The sequence below is a fragment of the Salmo salar genome, chromosome ssa10 (assembly GCF_905237065.1).
Source record: "Salmo salar chromosome ssa10, Ssal_v3.1, whole genome shotgun sequence".
Classification (NCBI taxonomy): domain Eukaryota; kingdom Metazoa; phylum Chordata; class Actinopteri; order Salmoniformes; family Salmonidae; genus Salmo; species Salmo salar.
The window spans coordinates 12,720,509-12,740,820 of NC_059451.1; the positions used below are offsets into that span (position 1 = coordinate 12,720,509).

General features: G+C 44.7%; 1 protein-coding gene across 1 annotated transcript in view; it reads right to left on the reverse strand.

Annotated features, from left to right (window-relative positions):
* Window positions 1-4,639: 4,639 nt before the first annotated feature.
* The window catches only part of LOC106613460 (E3 ubiquitin-protein ligase RNF220), a 51,612-nt gene continuing 35,939 nt past the window's right edge, over window positions 4,640-20,312 (reverse strand). Inside the window, exons 4-15 of the mRNA XM_045687339.1 lie at window positions 19,849-19,891; window positions 18,062-18,154; window positions 17,884-17,926; window positions 14,131-14,174; window positions 11,845-11,932; window positions 11,076-11,178; window positions 10,701-10,787; window positions 10,503-10,558; window positions 8,978-9,068; window positions 8,382-8,490; window positions 5,631-5,705; window positions 4,640-5,499 (exon numbers count right to left, since the gene is read on the reverse strand). Coding sequence (XP_045543295.1) covers window positions 5,428-5,499; window positions 5,631-5,705; window positions 8,382-8,490; window positions 8,978-9,068; window positions 10,503-10,558; window positions 10,701-10,787; window positions 11,076-11,178; window positions 11,845-11,932; window positions 14,131-14,174; window positions 17,884-17,926; window positions 18,062-18,154; window positions 19,849-19,891 — 904 coding nt within the window. The 3' untranslated portion in view covers window positions 4,640-5,427. The remainder of the gene's footprint in view (window positions 5,500-5,630; window positions 5,706-8,381; window positions 8,491-8,977; window positions 9,069-10,502; window positions 10,559-10,700; window positions 10,788-11,075; window positions 11,179-11,844; window positions 11,933-14,130; window positions 14,175-17,883; window positions 17,927-18,061; window positions 18,155-19,848; window positions 19,892-20,312) is intronic.

A 20,312-nucleotide genomic window follows, 5' to 3' on the forward strand; every position in this document is an offset into this window, starting at 1 on the left:
AATTACTTCAAGTCATGTGACAGGACTGGCTCTGTTGGCTTCTCGGCTCCGTTGTTTCTGATTTGTCACAATGTATCACTGGTCAATCAGGTTGTCGTCCTCCGCTCTTGGCTACCAACCCCTGTTTAATGATAAACTTCTTAATGAAGGAGGAAATGTGATTAAGGGGAACAAAAGGCCACACCATCATCCACTTTAGTATACACAAACACAGTCAAGAGATATAGAGCTTGTTTGATCTAGTAGATTTGCAGTCTGTAAGTGAGAGGTGGCTGTCCTGGCATGGTTGGTGTTACATGCAACACTGATCTCACATAGAGGATGGGTCCATATTAGGGTAGTGGTGGTCTTGACATTTTGTCAGTCGGGTGATTGTCAAGCAAATAACTGCCGGTATCACGGTAATTTAGCGTAATTAACATAAACACATTTAGCATCTCCTAGCTTCCATGCTTAGCCTACAAGCCACTGATGCAGACCTTTGGAACATCTACATTTTAAAAAGTATAATAAATCCATGTAATATAGCCTACACCTTCACAATAAATCCATTATTTATTTTAGACAGGTCTAAAGAAACATGATATGACAAAAATGTAGTCTATTTCAGAAGAACAGAATTGCACACTCTGAGTTGTCCTTTTGTTAGGTCCTGATCTGGCTATGCCATATTATCACAGCTCAGGCTAAGACCCAGATGCAGACACAGGAGGCAGATAGTAAGAGTCTCAGAGTTTATTACAGTACAAGGGGCAGGCAATCGGTAGCTCAAGGCAGGCAAAGAGTTGTAATCCAAATCAGGCAGGTACAGGACGGCAGGCAGGGTCAGGACAGGCAGAAAGGTCAGAACTGGGAAGACAAGAAAAGGCTAAAACTAGAGCACAGGAAACACAGGAACACGCTGGTAGGGCTTGACGGGACAAGGCAAACTGGCAACAGACAAACAGAAAATGCAGGTATAATACACATGAGGTAATGGGAGACGCCTGTTGGGGGTTGGAGACAATCACAAGGCAGGGGAAACAATCACAAGGCAGGGCAAGATCAAGGTGTGACTGTACCCAACTAAGGGCGCAACTTGGCATCCTACCCTGGGACATACCTGGTTGACTGGGGTGTTGACAGCGGAAGTCCGCAATGAGGGCTGGGTCCAGGATATTCCTGGCGGGGACCCAACACCTCTCCTCCGGGCCATAACCCTCCCAGTCAATCAGGTACTGGAAACCCCTGCTTCGACGTCGAACACTCAGGAGGCTGTTTACCCCGCATGGCTGTTGACGAGACGGGGGAGAGGGCTGGGCCCAGAAACAGGAGACAAAGGGCTGTGGGACAGGGGTTTAATCCTAGATATATGGAAAGTGGGATGTATACGAAGGGTGCGGGGCAACAGAAGGCGAACAGCAGAGGGCCTAAGGACCTTAGAAATGGGGAAAGGGTCGATAAAACGGGGGGAAAGTTTGTGGGACTCCACCCGGAGGGGCAGATCCAGAGTGGAAAGCCATACCCTCTGCCCAAGAAGGTAGCGGGGAGCAGGGGTCCGGTGGTGGCCCGCCTGTCATTGATACCTGGAGATGTTCTTGAGAAGAGCGGCTCTCTTCCAGGTTCATGCGACGGACAAACATCTGGGCAGAAGGTATGCTGACCTCTTTCTTGCTCCTGGAAGAGTGGGGGCTGATATCCCAGGGAACACTCAAAAGGTGAGACCAGTAGCAGAACAGGGAAGGGTGTTGCGGGCATATTCCATCCACATGAGTTGCTGGCTCTAGGTAGTGGGATTGGTGGAGACGAGGCAACGAAGAGTCGTTTCCAGGTCCTGATTGGCTCGCTCTGACTGGCTGTTCAAAACCAGAGGACAGGCTGGCTGATGACCCAATAAGGGTGCAGAACGCCTTCCAGATCCGGGATGAGAACTGAGGACCCGCGATCGGAGACCATGTCGACCAGAAGTCCATGGATCCGGAAGACGTCCTTGTTTGCTCACACTTCATCAGTCTCTCATTCACAATTTGGCAAGCACTTGATAATTCCTCAAATTTCCTGGCGGCATCCCCTTTGTGTGGCTGTAATGCCTGCAAAAAACAAATCCATGCCTTTTGCGGCCGGTGGCTGAATATAATCATTATAATTCCCTTCTCCCGACTGAGTGCTCCTCTCACCTCTCACTCACATGGCTCTCTCAGATATCTCAATTCTTATTAGCCAATGCCCGTCACGTGATCAGGTCCTTCTCACAGTCTACAAGTGAAGACAAACATTGGGGAAGCAACTGCAAATTCCGGGGTGCATATTGAAGATGTTGGAAGAACTGTCCACATTTACTTTTCAACAGCCAACAAGATGAGGAGGCCTAACAGACAACAAAAGCACTAGCCTATGTCAATCTACTATCCTCTATAGTACAACCGTTTACCTATTCTATTGGTTAATTGTCCTTCTCTGTGAGAAATAAATATTTAAAACATAGTCTGGGACAGTTGTGGGATGCAATAGATCCCAAGTTAATACAACCACTAGCATAAAAAATAAGTTTAAAGCAATGAGGCTGATGCAACAGATCAGAACGTTTAGCTTAAAATGTTGAACTGTTAGGCTTTTCTTCACATTATTCACGCAGCAATGTACACAAGGCAGAAGGCTATCAGCGCGAATGTTCCAAAATGCTATCATCTAGCGGAAGAACACCATTCTTAAAAGTGACCTCAAATGCGGTTATGCACGTAATGCTTTATTATAAAGGTGCATTTTTATGGTGAAAATTAGCATCCCCAAACTCACCGCCTACGTATGCCAGTTAGGCTCTACACCGGTTGGAAAGTGGATTGATGTGCTAAATTTTAAGACGTTATTTGGCCACTTTAATTGTGATACAAACCTTATCAAAACATACAGGCCTACGGGCTAGGCTACATGAAGTGTGCAACTATGATTTGAAAAAGTCCCCTCAAAAAAAGGCATGACCTGTTTCTTACCTTACTGCACACAAGCAGGGCATCATTCACAAGTGATAATACATCATTCACAAGTGATAGGCTAATACTGTCACCCATCAGACTAATATTGATTTAATACTAAATACTATATGTGTGAAATTGGTTTTGATTTACAATGGACCATTATCATGCACCGTCTTGAAACGGAGCAGGGGGAAAAAATATGTCATCTATGCACTTAAATAGCGAATGGAGGATGCTTTTCCCGTGGTTCATTTTCATGCAGGCCAGGTAGGCTATACTCCTGTTGTAAAGAGAAGCAATGTGCTTAATATTAGGAAAGTTAAGAAATAAATATGAAGTGTTTGTTACATTTTTGAATAGATTTGCATTGATGTCAGAGTGATTAGAGGGACAATAGAGTGCTGAGTACCAGGCAGTTGGCAGGTTTGGTAGGCTACTAATGACCAGCAGCAGCATCAGAGCTTGGAGAAGCCTAGTTACCGTGACTAAACGGTCACGTGGAATTTGACTGCGCTCGTGACTCGTGACCGCTAGTAAATGGTCACCATAACAGTCCCAATCCAGATGCTCCTTCCCCTTGGGTCCCCCACCCGTCTCAGGTGAGGTGTTGGTATGACGTGTTATTACATGTGACACTGGCATCTAACTCAATTCCTGGAAGGTTTATTTCGCTCCTCCCTTGTAGTTAATTGATTAATTAAGGAATTGATCAGTTAGGAACTTCCCTCACCTGGTTGTCTAGGTCTAGGTGATAACAACAACCAGTAGACAAATAGCTTTTCCAGGGAATTGAGTTTGACACCCCTGGCATACAGAGGATGGGTCCTGACGCTACTGATGCGTCATTGTGAAGACTCCACTTTTACTCTTTGCTCAGCCCATGGAAATAGTCCCCCCCCTCTGGCTTCATTCTCTCTCTGACCATCCCACTCTACTGCCCTACCAGGTCAGACTCCTTAGCTCATATCCTTTGTCGTGGACGGTCAGAACCTGAAAAACAGCTTAGTGGCTTAGTCTTGACCTGACCTGGGCTGGGCTGGACTAATCCTGAAGTAACCCATTTGTTTCTTAAAGGACAATTGCATAGACATACAGTATATCAAGGCTCCGGACTGGACAGATCAACATGCAAGGAGCTGCTTGGCTTTTTATGATGGAACAAATCACACCAAAGATATGGACAACAGGTCAGGACTAATTCGTAGAACAGTGAACATCATTTAGATCAAGAGACTTCGGTAAAACTTTATAAAAACTTTCATGAATAAGAATTAAGGAACTATTTATGAACTAAATAAGTATTTCATTTTTTTGGTAAAAGTACAATTCATAAGCCTAACAATAATCATTTACAAAGCATTTAAACATGTATAAGCGTTTATAATTGTTTACCGGTATCCATGACAGTTGTTATAAAGTGTAAAAGCGAGATTATGGTTTTGATCTTTAACATTGTACACACATTGACTCTAAGGCCGGGATTCAATCCGATCGTGGGTTATAGGCATTGCAGCTTTTAAAGTCAATTTCCAATTTGAGCCGACACATGCAGCTTTACCGTGAATGGGATCTATGCGAACACGGGAACATTGCCTTTAAACGTCGCAGTGCCTATAACCCTCGATCAGATTGAATCTAGGCCTAAATCAAAAATCAGTGGAATAAATGTTTTTCAATTGATGTCGTTAGTGTAGATATTTTTTTATATATATTTATGCAATAACCATCTTTTTTAAAGACACATTGTTTTTTTTGTAACATTGATTAATTACACGTTGTACTCCTGTACAAAGAAACACAACCTAAACGACAAACACAAAATAATTAATCTCAGAATATGACAATTGCTATGTTCACACTTTCCTCCCACCCTAACTAACCAAAAAGCATGACTTTATAAGAACATGACCGTAAACACAACGGGAGTGTTCATCTTTTTCACATACACAATTGAAAACATACACAAAACTATTTACATGTGCTTCATCTTGATAAAAACAGACAATTATTATTTCTAAAAAGAGTATACAGTATATAATAATAGTCCAGAGTGATCTAAATCCATCTGAAAGCTTTCTTTCAGTGCCTGAGCGCTGAGAATACTTCAGTTCTTGTCATTTATATACCTTATGGTGATTAATGGATTGAGCACAGAGTCCTTCTCTTAGAACTGTCCTGGCTCACTAAAGGTGGAGGTGAGCTTGGTACATTACGAATACCATCCAGCTGGGCAAACCAAAGGTGAAATGTCAAACCTAAAACGTCAAAGGACATTGAGGACTGATCGTTGTGCAATACCCAGTCATGGGTACCATCTATTCATGAGGTGCGTGCCTACTCAGTTCGGAAGGTGGGTGGGTGGGGTGGGGTGGGGGGGTGGGGGGGGGTAGATTAAGGTGCAAAGTCAAGGGTGATCTCTGACAGGCCAGCTGCCCTTATGTCCCCCTCAAAGGTCTGTGCTTCCCCCGCCGGGTTACAGATACACCCGTCTCAGGTCCCCAGGTGAAGTTATGGTGTTACACTGTGGACAAAGCTTCTTAGCCCCCTAGAAGACAAAACACAGCAATGTGTGACTGCTTTACAGAAATACCATTTGTTGTATGTAATATCTCTTATACCATGCTCCTTAGCTTAGCATTATCTGACAGGATTTCTTTCCGTTTTTTTTATTCTTACCAGTGTGCGGAGCCAGCACTCCTCACAGTGGACGTGCCAGCACTGGATGGAGGTGAGGGGTGTAGTATATGTGTCCTATAGGGACAGGCACACAGACAGACAGACAGACAGACAGACAGACAGACAGACAGACAGACAGACAGACAGACACACAGAGAGAGAGAGAGACAGTATGGGATTACAGTGCTACACAGTGCTACACATTCCACATTCTGTCCTCTTCCCGCTCTGATTAAATGGGAGACAGCTGTCACTAGATGGCGCTAAGTGTCTGTATCTGCTGTATTAGTGCCGCTTGAGAGGATGGATGAGTGGATGGATGAGTTAAGTCGCTAGGATGGATGAAACAGCTTTCCACATTTTGTTACGTTACAGCCTCATTCTAAAATGAATTAAATCGTCCCCCCCCCCAATCAATCTACACACAATACCCCATAATAACAAAGCAAAAACTGGGTTTTAGATTTGTTTAAAATGTATAAAAAATGAAACACTGAAATATCACATTATCACAACATCACATATTCAGACCATTACTCAGTACTTTGTTGAGGGCATTTGGCAGTAATTACAGCCTCGAGTCTTGTTGGTGTCATAATATAAGTCGTACTCATCCTTAAAAATGTCGTACTGGAGAGAAGAGGACCAAAACGCAGCAGGTATGTGCAGGCTCATCTTGACTTTTATTAACTATCAAAAATGAACACCCAAAATAACAAAGAACTCACGAGAATGAACGAACAACCAACAGTCTGGCAAAGCATAGGCTCAACACAGAACAATTCCCCACAACCCCAAAGACAAACACACACACCTATATAGGACTTCCAATCAAAGGCAACTATACACACCTGCCTTCAATTGGAAGTCCCAATCATCAACCCAACATTTAACAAACACAAACATGCCACGTCCTGACCAAAACTAAAACACTAGCTCCATCTGCTGGTCAGGACGTGACAGTTGGGTAGGACGCTAGAACCTTTGCACACCTGTATTTGGGGAGTTTCTCCCATTCTTCTCTGCAGATCCTCTTCTCTGTCAGGTTGGATGGGGAGCGTCGCTGCACAGCTATTTTCAGGTCTCTCCAGAGATGTTTGATTGGGTTCAAGTACGGGCTCTGGCTGGGCCACTCAAAGACATTCAGAGACTTGTCCCGAAGCCACTCCTGCATTTTCTTGGCAGTGTGCTTAGGTTCATTGTCCTGTTGGAAGGTGAACCTTCGCCATAGTCTGAGGTCCTGAGCGCTGTGGAGCAGGTTTTCATCAAGGATCTCTCTGTACTTTGCTCCATTCATCTTTCCCTCGATCCTGACCAGTCTCCGAGTCCCTGATGCTGAAAAACATCCCCACAGCATGATGCTGCCACCACCATGCTTCACAGTAGGGATGGTGCCAGGTTTTCTCCAGACGTGACGCTTGGCATTCAGGCCAAAGAGTTCAATCTTAGTTTCAGCAGACCAAAGAATCTTGTTTCTCATGGTCTGAGAGTCCTTTAGGTGCATTTTGTCAAACTCAAAGCGGGCTGTCATGTGCCTTTTACGGAGGAGTGCCTTCCGTCTGGCCACTCTACCATAAAGGCCTGATAGGTGGAGAGCTGCAGAGATGGTTGTCCTTCTGGATGGTTCTCCCATCTCCACAGAAGAACTCTGGAGCTCTGTCAGAGTGACCATCGGGTTCTTGGTCACCTCCCTGATCAAGGCCCATCTCCCCCGATTGCTCAGGTTGGCCAGGCGGCCAGTTCTAGGAAGAGTCTTGGTGGTTCCAAACGTCTTCCATTTAAGAATGATGGAGGCCACTGTGGTCTTGGGGACCTTCAATGCTGCAGAACATTTCACCATCCTTCCCCAGACCTGTGCCTCGACACAATCCTGTGTCGGAGCTCTACGGACAATTCCTTTGACCTCATGGCTTGGCTTTTGCTCTGACATGTACTGCCAACTGTGGGACCTTATATAGACAGGTGTGTGCCTTTCCAAATCATGTCCAATCAATTGAATTTACCACAGGTGCACCCCAATCAAGTTGTAGAAACATCTCAAGGACGATCAATGGAAACAGGATGCACCGGAGCTCAATTTCGAGTCTCATAGCAAAGGGTCTGAAAGCTACGTATATAAGGTTCAAAAGAAATTATACATTTGCAAAAATATTTAAAAAAAACTGTTATCGCTTCATCATTATTGGGTATTGTGTGTAGATTGGTGAATCAATTTTAGAATAAGGCTGTAATGTAACAAAATGTGGAAAAAGTCAAGGGGTATGAAAACTTATGCACTGTAGCTGTGATACATTCCTGAAAAGTCCGGATTAAATCAATTGTTCAATTGGAATGTGCTTACTTAGTAACCGAAAGGTTGCAAGATCGAATCCCCGGGCTGACAAGGTACAAAATCCGTCGTTCTGCCCCTGAACAAGGCAGTTAACCCACTGTTCCTAGGCCGTCATTGAAAATAAGAATTTGTTCTTAACTGACTTGTCTAGTTAAATAAAGGTAAATTCAAAAAATAAAATAAAAAACTTTGGGTCTCATAGTGTGTTTAATTAGTTCAATGAAAGGTTATCAGTATACAATTCAGTACTTCTGTTGAACTAGATTCCTTCCAGTGCTGCTATACTAACTAGCCTTGTCCCAGACGTCTTTGTGCTCTTATCCAACTCAATTGTTCATTGTCAAGATAAACAATGATAATGAGTAACAAGGAGTTGGCATGACAGCACAAACAGGCTGGGATTCAGGCCATATACTCACCATACAGATGAGACATTTGTATCTGTCTCCTCTGGACATCTGCTTCTCTAGGTCTCGTATCCGAGTTTTTAGTGCATCGAGTGTCGTGAGTGCCGAATCCTCAGAGACCCTGAACACACACACACACACACACACACACACACACACACACACACACACACACACACACACACACACACACACACACACACACACACACATACAGTGAGAGAGAGGAAGGGAGTGAGGGGGACAGGAGAAGAAGAGGCCAGAGTCATTTATAAATCGAAGATGGATGAAATGATTAGCTGGTAGACATGTACATAGAGCATGAATTTTAGGAGCAATCACATTGCCAGCATTCACTGTCTCATTTATCATGGGAAGAGAAAGCAGTGCTGAGAGAGGGGTAGGGCAAGTACCACACACACAGGCACACAGGCACACTCACATTCATACACACTCAGTCACCACGAGTCGTCCTCTATGAGTTGAGCTTGATTTATAGATGAGCTTAGGGAAAAGAGAGTTTAGGTTGGGATTTTTGGGACAGTTTACAGTACCACGTAGTTAATGGTAATGTGGAACATTTTCACAATTTTATTTTCAGAACTTACGTCTCTATGTCACTGTTTTTACAGGTCCTGTGTAGGGAGGCTATGCTGTTGTCCAGTTTGTTGCGTTCTCCGTTGCTGGTGGATGGACATCCTGTAGCAAAAGAAGACTATAATTTTAAATTAGGACACCCCCCAATCATTACAGTTTTTCTCAATCATGTACAAGCATTTTTTTTTGGAACGATGTTGTTGATTTTCAAAACAGAGTCCACAGGACAGAACTCTGTGTCCTTTCGCAAAACAGTAAATGCGTTTTCAAAATGTAGTTGCCTTCTCAAAACAGAAATACATTCATCAAAACGATATTATAGCATCAAAATTGCAAATGCATTCATCGAAAAACACGACTGCCTGCAAAAAAGATTACCGCATCAATAGCTACTTAACTCTCGAGTCCAAGCAGAGAAAACAGAAAGTTAGTCTGTGTTTTAGAAGTGCCAGTTGAGCGACACATTTTCTGTGCAGTCAGCAAATCCTTATAATCAGAAGTAAAACGAACCAAAGGTGCAGAATTATGGGCAATTACTCTCCTTTTATGCATACATAAACAAACAATTTCATACACATCGAATCAAATATTACTCCAGATAAAAAATTAAAATAGGATTCATTCATCGTTATCATCACAATCCAATTCTATGTACTCAATACGAAGGTTGGTTTGCTCATCGTTTTTGTAGACTTTCCATTGGCGCACAGAAACACAACAGAAATAAGGAATGGAGGAACACAGCTGATATGAATGTATAGGCCTAAATCCCAAGCTCTATAATAGAAGGTCCAATGTTTGAGATGATCACCCAAAGTTACTTAGAAGTAACCCAATTTCATTCTCTGCAACTCTCCATGTCCGCAATATTGTAAAAAATCATAACAATAAGTCTGTCCCCATTGACTAGATCTTTCCATATACTGTACATGCTATGGCGCTGATGGGATGATTTAGAATTTTGTACAGTAGTATTTACTGATTGACGGAAACAATGAACACAATTGCAAACATTTCTCTTCTGATGAAAACAATGTGTTAATATTCTGTGACGAAAACACTTAAAGGTGCAATACGCAGGAATCGATCTGCCATTTCCTGGTTGCGAAAATTCTAATAGTTCACCTAATTTCAGTTTATGTGACAAAACAAGCAGTCATTGTACCATCTAAAACAAAAAATATTGTATTTTTAGCTATTTGAAAGTCAAAAACCGTGAACTAAAGAACGGGACGCATAGAAATAGCGAACATTGAACATACCTACCGCTTCTTAAACTTGCTTTCAATGACAACGAGAGATCTATAAATGATGGTCTAAGATATGCAAGTCAGGGAACCAAGGCAAGAAAATGATCAAAAGTTGTGTAAATGTATTTGAGCAATTGAACATTGCTGTTCTGCTTTAGACACATTTCAACACAGATCCAAAAATGACTTGTACACAATTGAGAAAAAGTGTAATATCCAACTAATGAAGTACTACACATGAACTCATTCGAGAAACCACATGTACTGATACCGTAGCTGTTCTCACCCTCATTTGTCCATTTTGAATGTTCCAGAGTTACTCTGTTGGACAGAGTTCCAACACTGAGAAACAAAAGTAGGATCGCATTTAGAACTAACAAGACAGTTAATGCAGATAATAATAACAACACAAAAATGAGGCATTGTTGTGTAGTGATGGAACATAGAAACAGGCCATGGAAGTACCGCCTGTGGTGGTACGTACTTTAAAACAGCCCCCCTCAGTGCATTCCTCTCCTCCACCTCCCCAGGCTCCCGTTGTGAACAGGGGATGATGTCTGCCTCTGTATATCTGGATCACCAGGCTAAGGAAACATAAACATGCAGTGGAACCATAGAAATATATATGGTCGAATAGATGTTCCAATTGAGGGGAATGTGAACACTTTATGTGGTGTCCTGCATTTCTCACCGTAGGTTCATTTCTTCTTTCTATGTCTGACTGTTGCTGCGTTCAACAATGGTACATTGTTCCCTTGTTGAATTGTTTGTTCTGTGTGCAACAATGTTAACTTCTTCAATGCTGCCACATTCTTGTCCATCATGTGGAATTTCGGAGATTGGTAAATTAGAAGGATACTGTGCTCTTCCGTAGTCCACGGTGTCGTCACCATCAACGTCCAGGTCAGCATCACTGTCACCACGGCCCTCATTAGATGTGCTGCTGCTCACAAATACCGACCCTGAGGAGAGCCTCATTATTATCTCCATCCCAAATGGCACTCTATTCCCTAAAAAATAAAAGTAGTATTCCCACTACTTTTGCACTGTAAAGGGAACAGGGTGCCATTTGGGACATACCCTCTCTGGCATCCTCACTTTCACCTAGCACATTCTCACATGGTAGGCGGTGTCATGTTGACTATTGAGTGCTAAGAGCAGATGTTCAGGGCCAATGAAAGGTAAGCCGTGTTTGCCTGTTTAATGCCATTGAAAGGTGACACTTGAAAACCCATTTTCAGAAGTAAATTATGAAAACTACAAAATGGGTGGAGTGTTTCATAGGATTTCTCCATGTCACCTACAGTATCTCCTCTTTTCTGCAACAAGGGCTAAAGAATTCTGTGAGCGTTCCCAAAATTCCCTGGTTTTCCAAACATCCTGGTTGGAAGATTCCTGGAATTAGGAGAGGAATATGATTTCTGGAATTCCTGGAAATGTTGGAACCCTATCTGCAACCCATATACTTAGGGTAGAGCTTTCTTAGGTAAGGGAGCGCAAATTCAGCCTTATAGATACTGCAGCATAATCTGGACTGAAAGGTCCAGTGTCTTTCTAACCGCCACCCAGTCACATTATCCACCCCACTGCATCAGACCCAAGACCCAGTCAGAGGGTCACCCAGTTACCTTTAAACCCCCCCAGCATGGATGTCATCTGTAACCTCCTCCGCTCCCTCCACTGCTCCCCCTCTCCTCCCAGGTCCACCAAAATGTCCTGAAAGGACACACACAGACACGTACGCATGATGAAGCCACGCAGCCAGACACATACACACAAACTCACAGACACACACACCATTTTGTTTTTGCCTAACGCAAATGCATATCTCATAGCCCTTGGTTGTCACTGATGTATCTCCTAGGGTTAACCTAAGGTACAGTAGAAACATGGCCACACTGAGGCTAATGGGCAGTAAACAATATCAGGGGTTAAGCACAGATGGGCACAACACTCTTTTAACCTGTTTCAGGACCAATTCACCTGCCCTATCCGTCATCAATCATTTTAAGACATCCAGTACGGTATACAATATGACGGCTGCCAAGGAATAGCTAGGCTTGCTGTCGCGCAGGTTAGCATTTTTATCATGAATCTTGTTCTGGAGGCAGCATTGCAGTGGTCACTAGCTGGCACAGTCACAAAGTCATAAAATCGGATTTTAAACCTGTCACGGATCCCTCCGGAACATTCATTACGCACACCTGGCCCCTATTCCCACTGATTGTATTTGTATATAAACTCAGCAAAAAAAGAAACGTCCTCTCACTGTCAACTGCGTTTATTTTCAGCAAACTTAACATGTGTAAATATTTGTATGAACATAACAAGATTCAACAACTGAGACATAAACTGAACAAGTTCCATAAACATGTGACTAACAGAAATGGAATAATGTGTCCCTGAACAAGGGGGGGTCAAAATCAAAAGAAACAGTCAGTATCTGGTGTGGCCACCAGCTGCATTAAGTACTGCAGTGCATCTCCTCCTCATGGACTGCACCAGATTTGCCAGTTCTTGCTGTGAGATGTTACCCCACTCTTCCACCAAGACACCTGCAAGTTCCCGGACATTTCTGGAGGAATGGCCCTTGGCCTCACCCTCCAATCCAACAGGTCTGAGACGTGCTCAATGGGATTGAGATCCGGGCTCTTCGCTGGCCATGGCAGAACACTGACATTCCTGTCTTGCAGGAAATCACACACAGAACGAGCAGTATGGCTGGTGGCATTGTCATGATGGAGGGTCATGTCAGGATTAGCCTGCAGGAAGGGTACCACATGAGGGAGGAGGATGTCTTCCCTGTAACGCACAGCGTTGAGATTGCCTGCAATGACAACAAGCTCAGTCCGATGATGCTGTGACACACCGTCCCAGACCAGGACGAACCCTCCACCTCCAACTTGATCCCGCTCCAGAGTACAGGCCTCGGTGTAACGCTCATTCCTTCGACGATAAACGCGAACTGACCATCACCCCTGGTGAGACAAAACCGTGACTCATCAGTGAAGAGCACTTTTTGCCGGTCCTGTCTGGTCCAATCACTGGATTTGAGCCCATAGGCAACGTTGTTGCCGGTGATGTCTGGTGAGGACCTGCCTTACAACAGGCCTACAAGCCCTCAATCCAGCCTCTCTCAGCCTATTGCGGACTGTCTGAGCACTGATGGAGGGATTGTGTGTTCCTGGTGTAACTCGGGCAGATGTTGTTGCCATCCTGTACCTGTCCCGCTGATGTGATGTTCAGATGTACCGATCCTGTGCAGGTGTTGTTACACATGGTCTGCCACTTCGTGGACGATCAGCTTTCCACCCTGTCTCCCTGTAGCACTTGTCTTAGGCATCCTGAAAAGGACGTTTCTTTTTTTGCTGAGTTTATGTGCCCTTTGGTTTCCATTGGGATGTCGATTATTGTTACAATGTCCGTTGGTGCATGTGAGTACCTGTGCTGTGTGTTTTGGGCTTTTTGTGGATTGTGCAGATGGTTATGGTCTCATCCCGTGTGTTAATCATTGTGTGCGTGAGTTATTTATTCAAGGTACACCTCGCTCTTTTGTTTGGGTTCAACCCTGTGTTTTTGTTAGGTGTTTGTTTGGTATTCGTCCCTGTGCCTTGGCACGCCGTAATTTTGGGTATAATAAAAAAAACGATTACGCATTCCTGCGCCTGTCTCCCGAATCATTCATGCCAAACTTACAAAACCAAACCCTAACCTTAACCACACTGCTAACTCTAATGGCTAACCCTAACATAAAAATGTTTTTATGCATTTTTACAATATAGCCAATTTTGACTTTGCAGCTGGCCTATCTAAGGGGATAGGCCAGTTTTGCATCCAGGACAGCATTCATACAATACATTTCTACGTGCTACTGTCGCCTACAATACAATGCCAGTTACTATTTAAGAATATACCTGAACTTCGTCAGCTTTCCTCCTCTTCAGCTTGCCGATCCTGACTGAAAGAGCACCCACACAGACAGACATGTAGAGAGGGTTAACTAGAATATGTCCGTAGAGCTAAATATTAGCAATTGGCTGCACAACTCCTTATTTGGAGTGAAGGAGCAACACATGGTACAGTAAACACCCACATAAAGACCCGAAGGAAGGAGGTAAAATAGAGAGGTATTGCTTCTGCTTTCTGACAATGGGGGTAAACATGAAAGACGCTCCTAATAATAAATATAGACCAGAATACAGACAAATACACGCACAAGCACGCACACACAGTCTTGTATAACTAACCTTGTGGGGACACACAATGCAGTCCCATTCAAAATCTTATTTTCCCTATCCCCTAATCCTAAACCTAACCCTAAATCTAACCCTTAAACTAGCCCTAACCTTAACCCTATGTCACACGCGTCGATGAAAGGGGACCAAAGCGCAGCGGGTATAGTGCTCATCTTCTTTTATTATCGTAATAAAGTGAACACTTAAACAAAAATAACAAACTGACAATCAACAGTTCTGTAAGGTTCACAGACTATACAGAAAGCACCCACCCACAAACCCAAAGGAAAAAACAGGCTGCCTAAGTATAGCTTTAAATCAGAGACAATGAAAGACACCTGCCTCTGATTGGAAACCATACTCGGCCACACATAGAAAAGGAAAACTAGAACATATCCCCTGGAAACAAACAAACCCCAAAACACACAGAAACAACACCCCCTGCCACGCCCTGACCATACTACAATGACAAATGACCCCTTTACTGGTCAGGACGTGACAGTACCCCCCCAAAGGTGCAGACCCCGACTGCACCTCCAAAACAAAAAACCTTCAAAACCAACCCCAAACCTAAAGGGAGGGAAGGGAGGGTGGCCACCGTCAACGACGGTTCCTGTGCTACACCCCCCCTTCGCCAATCCTCCCACTATGGAGGTGGCTCTGGCTCTGGGCGTAGCTCCCGTTCAGAAGACTCTGGGCTGAGAGGCGTCGCTGGAGGCCCCGGGCTGAGAGGTGTCGCTGGAGGCCCCGGCCTGAGAGGCATCGCTGGAGGCTCCGGGCTGAGGAGCGTCGCTGGAGGCTCCGGGCTGAGGAGCGTCGTTGGAGGCTCCTGACTGGGGAGCGTCGCTGGAGGCTCCTGACTGGGGAGCGTCGCTGGAGGCCCGGGCTGAGAGGCGTCGCTGGAGGTCTGTCGCTCAGGGCTGGCACAACCCGTCCTGGCCCGATGATGACTATAGCCCGGCAAGGGCGGAGCGCTGGCACAGGACGAACTGGGCTGTGCTGGGGAATGCAGGGTATCGTGCGTGGAGCAGGCGTAGGATATCCTGGGCCGAGGAGCAGCACTGGAGGCCAAATACATTGAGCCGGCGCACTTTTTCCTGGCTGCCGGCTAACTGTCGCACGACAATGTTGAGGAGCCTGTATCAACCGCACCGGGCTGTGAGTACGTATCGGCGACATAGTGCGCATTCCTCCATACTGCCTAGCTCCTCCCTCCATACTCCCTGTGCGTCTGCCTTTCACCAGTCCCTTACTCCGGAATCCAGCGTCGTCATCCGCTCTTGACTCCCCGACCGGCTTTGGTTTCCTCCATGGCTCCCTCCGAAATTCCCGGGAAGTTAGGTCAGGGTTCCCCCCTGACCTAGCAAAACTCCCCTTATGCCCCCCCCAAAAAAATGTTGGGGCTGCCTCTTCACCTCCTGAATAGGAGGATACAACGCCTCGTACCTCCGTCGTTCCCTCTTCGCTTCCTCCAGCTCCTCCTTCGGGCGCTGGTACTCCCCAGCCTGGCTCCATGGACCCTTTCCATCGAGGATCTCCTCCCACGTCCACAACTCGAGATACCTCCTCTCCTGCTCCTTACCCTGCTGCTTGGTCTTCTTTTGGTGGGTGGTTCTGTCACACGCGTCGATGAAAGGGGACCAAAGCGCAGCGGGTATAGTGCTCATCTTCATTTATTATCGTAATAAAGTGAACACTTAAACAAAAATAACAAACCGACAATCAACAGTTCTGTAAGGTTCACAGACTATACAGAAAGCACCCACCCACAAACCCAAAGGGAAAAACAGGCTGCCTAAGTATGGCTTCCAATCAGTGACAACGAAAGACACCTGCCTCTGATTGGAAACCATACTCGGCCACACATAGAAAAATGAACATAGAAAAGGAAAACTAGAACATATCCCCTGGAAACAAAAAAACCCAAAAACACACAGAAACAACACCCCCTGCCACGCCCTGACCATACTACAATGACAAATGACCCCTTTACTGGTCAGGACGTGACACCCTAACCCTAGCTCCTAAATCGAACCCTAGACCTAATTCTAACCCTAATTCAAACCTTAACTCTAAACTCCCTAGAAATAGAATTTGACATAGTGGGGGACTAACAAAATGTCCCCAGTTGGTCAACATTTGTGTTTGTTTACTATTCTTGTAGGGACTTCTGGTCCCCACAAGTATAGTTAAATACGTCCACCCACCCACCCACCCACACACCACACACACGCACACATACACACCCTAACCCACACACTCAACGACACACACAATAAGAAACATATCACAGTAGAACAACAACTGTGGACTTAGTGTTTTTTTTATTGTTTTCTTAACTGCAGATTGCCTATGGGGACATTAACTTTTAGGAGAGTGTAATTTCAGTAGGATGACAGTAGCCACCAGGGACAGAGAGCCACTAACCATGACCCACCCGGATAATGAGGGTTAAGGAGATGGTAATAGATGAGGGCCTTGGATGTGTCCCAAATGGCAAACTATTCCCTTTATGGTGCACTACTTTGGACCAGGGCCAATGAGGATCTGGTCAAAAGCAGTACACTATATAGGGGATAGGGTGCCATTTGGGACGCAGCTCTTGTCAAACGGACACAAAAAAAAAGACAGGCTGATTAACTAACAGCTAGAAGAGGCCAATCTTCTCCCTAACGTCTCTTTAGAAAGTCATTATACTGTACTGTATAATCTGTAATAAAAGCTAGTAGACCTCAACAAAGCCAACTGAGACCTATTCACGCTGGAGATAGAGGAAGAGGAAAGGTAGGTTTCTCTACTGGATACTGGACAAACCATGGTTTCAGAAGTAACTACTTATACACGTGTACTGCACAGCGAAGATAATGGCGAACAATCAGCAGACTACAAGCTACAATGTGGAAAATTGCTCGTCTAAAAAATGTTATGTGTTTATGTTTTTTTTTTTTATTGTCTGTGAGTCTAGTCTGTATGAATAGTTCTCAATTTAATTATTGGGGTATAAAGTCGGCCATATCGTGGCTCGTGCCTTTTACCAGTTTGTGTGCTGTCTGGGGTTAGGGGAGTTTCGTTGTGGGGATGAAATTGGGTGGGTTTGGCGTAGCACCTGCACCAGCGGAGGTAATCGACTGTTAACATATCATGAGGTGAAAGGTCAAGGGGTTAATAGATCCTCTGCTCGTGTTGGTGCTAGGTCAAAAAGGGACAGTTCTCTCAGTGACAGTTGTAGGGACAGTCAGACTGGTTGCTCAGTTGCCCCCAGTTCAATGCCTCTTCTAACAATCTCCGTAAATATATCCTACCCGATGATTGGCCTTTTGAGTATAATTTTACAGCCAAATACCCCAATGCAAAAGCAGCAACCCAACTACCCCACCCATCTGAACCAACAACAGCTCTTCTTTGAAATCACATTTATTTCTGACCACATACCATTCAGTCTTGTATGTCTGTTGGTCCTCACACGAAGAAACGTCTGTGGAATAAGAAGAGAAGATACATCTACTCACAAAAGAAGTGTGTGTGTGCGTGTGTGTGTGTGTGTGTGTGTGTGTGTGTGTGTGTGTGTGTGTGTGTGTGTGTGTGTGTGTGTGTGTAGTGAAGCACCTACCTGGTATCTGTCTGAGTGGGGGTCTTCAGGTGGGCAGGGGGGAGAGGTGGGGGATCCCCCCTCACGTTTAATGTGCAGAGATAGTGAGAGGGACTGCGGACAAAGCACAGAGTCAAAGAAAGGTGTGAGTGTGTGTGTGTGTGTGTGTGTGTGTGTGTGTGTGTGTGTGTGTGTGTGTGTGTGTGTGTGTGTGTGTGTGTGTGTGTGTGTGTGTGTGTGTGTGTGTGTGCGTGTGCATGTCAGTGCACATTTTTTGCACATTTTGTTACATTACAGCCTTATTCTAAAATAGGGTACATAATTTTTTCCCCTCATTAATCTACACACAATACCCCATAAAGCCAAAGCAAAAACAGGTTTTTAGACTTTTTTGCAAATGTATATGTTTTTTAACTGAAATACTGAAATAAGTATTCAAACCCTTTGCTATGAGACTCGAAATTGAGATCAGGTGCATCCTGTTTCCGTTGATCATCCTTGAGATGTTTCTACAACTTGATTGGAGTCCACCTGTGGTAAATTCAATTGATTGGACATGATTTGGAAAGGCACACACCTGTCTATATAAGGTCCCACAGTTGACAGTGCATGTCAGAGCAGAAACCAAGCCATGAGGTCAAAGGAATTGTCCGTAGAGCTCCGAGACAAGATTGTTTCGAGGCACAGATCTGGGGAAGGGTACCAAAACATTTCTACAGCATTGAAGGTCCTCAAGAACACAGTAGCCTCCATCATTCTTAAATTGAAGAAGTTTGGAACCACCAGGACATCCTAGAGCTGGCAGCCTGGCCAAACTGAGCAATCAGGGGAGAAGGGCCATGGTCAGGGAGGAGACCAAGAACCCGATGGTCACTCTGACAGAGCTCCAGAGTTCTTCTGTGGAGATGGGAGAAACTTCCAGAAGGACAACCATCTCTGCAGAACTCCACCAATCAGGCCTTTATGGTAGAGTGACCAGATGGAAGCCACTCCTCAGTAAAAAGCACATAACAGCCCACTTGGAGTTTGTCAAAAGGCACCTAAAAAGACCATGAGAAACAAGATTCTCTAGTCTGATGAAACCAAGATTGAACACTTTGGCCTGAATGCAAAGCGTCACGTCTGGATGAAACCTGGCACCAACTCCATGGTGAAGCATGGTGGTGGCAGCATCATGCTGTGGGGATGTTTTTCAGCAGGAGGGACTGGGAGGATCGAGGGAAAGCTGAACGGCGCAAAGTACAGAGAGATCCTTGATTAAAACCTGCTCCACAGCGCTCAGGACCTCAGACTGGGTCGAAGGTTCACCTTCCAACAGGACAACGACCCAAAGCACACTGCCAAGACAAAGCAGGAGTGGCTTCGTGACAAGTCTCTGAATGTCCTTAAGTGGCACAGCCAGAACCCGCACTTGAACCCAATCTAACATCTCTGGAGAGACCTGAAAATAGCTGTGCAGCAACGCTCCCCATCCAACCTGACAGAACTTGAGAGGATCTGCAGAGAAGAATGGGAGAAACTCCCCAAATACAGCTTGTAGCGTCATACCCAAGAAGACTTCAGAACTTGAGGCTGTAATCGCTGCCAAAGGTACTTCAACAAAGTACTGAGTAAAGGGTCTGAATACTTTTGTAAATGTGATTATTTTTTTTATTTTTTTTTATTAAACCTGTTTTTCCTTTGTCATTATGGGGTACTATGTGTAGATATATGAGAGAGAAAAAACAATTTAATCAATTTTAGAATAAGACTGTAACGTAACAAAATGTGCAAAAAGTAAAGGGGTGACCATAAGTGCATTTATTTACCTTTGAAGCCCCTAATGGATTGTCTCTCTGCACTGAATTAACACTGTCAAAGGGAAGATAGAAAGAACATTTAAAGGGTGCCCAGACAGGAAACAAATGCTACAATACTGAACATTGACACTGTTTATTGTTGCTTATTTTCCATGCCATCTAATGTCCAAGGTTCACACACACACACACACACACACACACACACACACACACACACACACACACACACACACACACACACACACACACACACACACACACACACACACACACACGTAGTACCCAAGGGCCATGTTTAATTTGAAGCCATTATTGTCCTCAGCACGGTTGTTAAGCAGATTTGGCAAGTAATGTCTTTATTGGACGAATCATTCTTGTGGCCTAAGCAGGTAGTGTGTGTGTGTGTGTGTGTGTGTGTGTGTGTGTGTGTGTGTGTGTGTGTGTGTGTGTGTGTGTGTGTGTGTGTGTGTGTG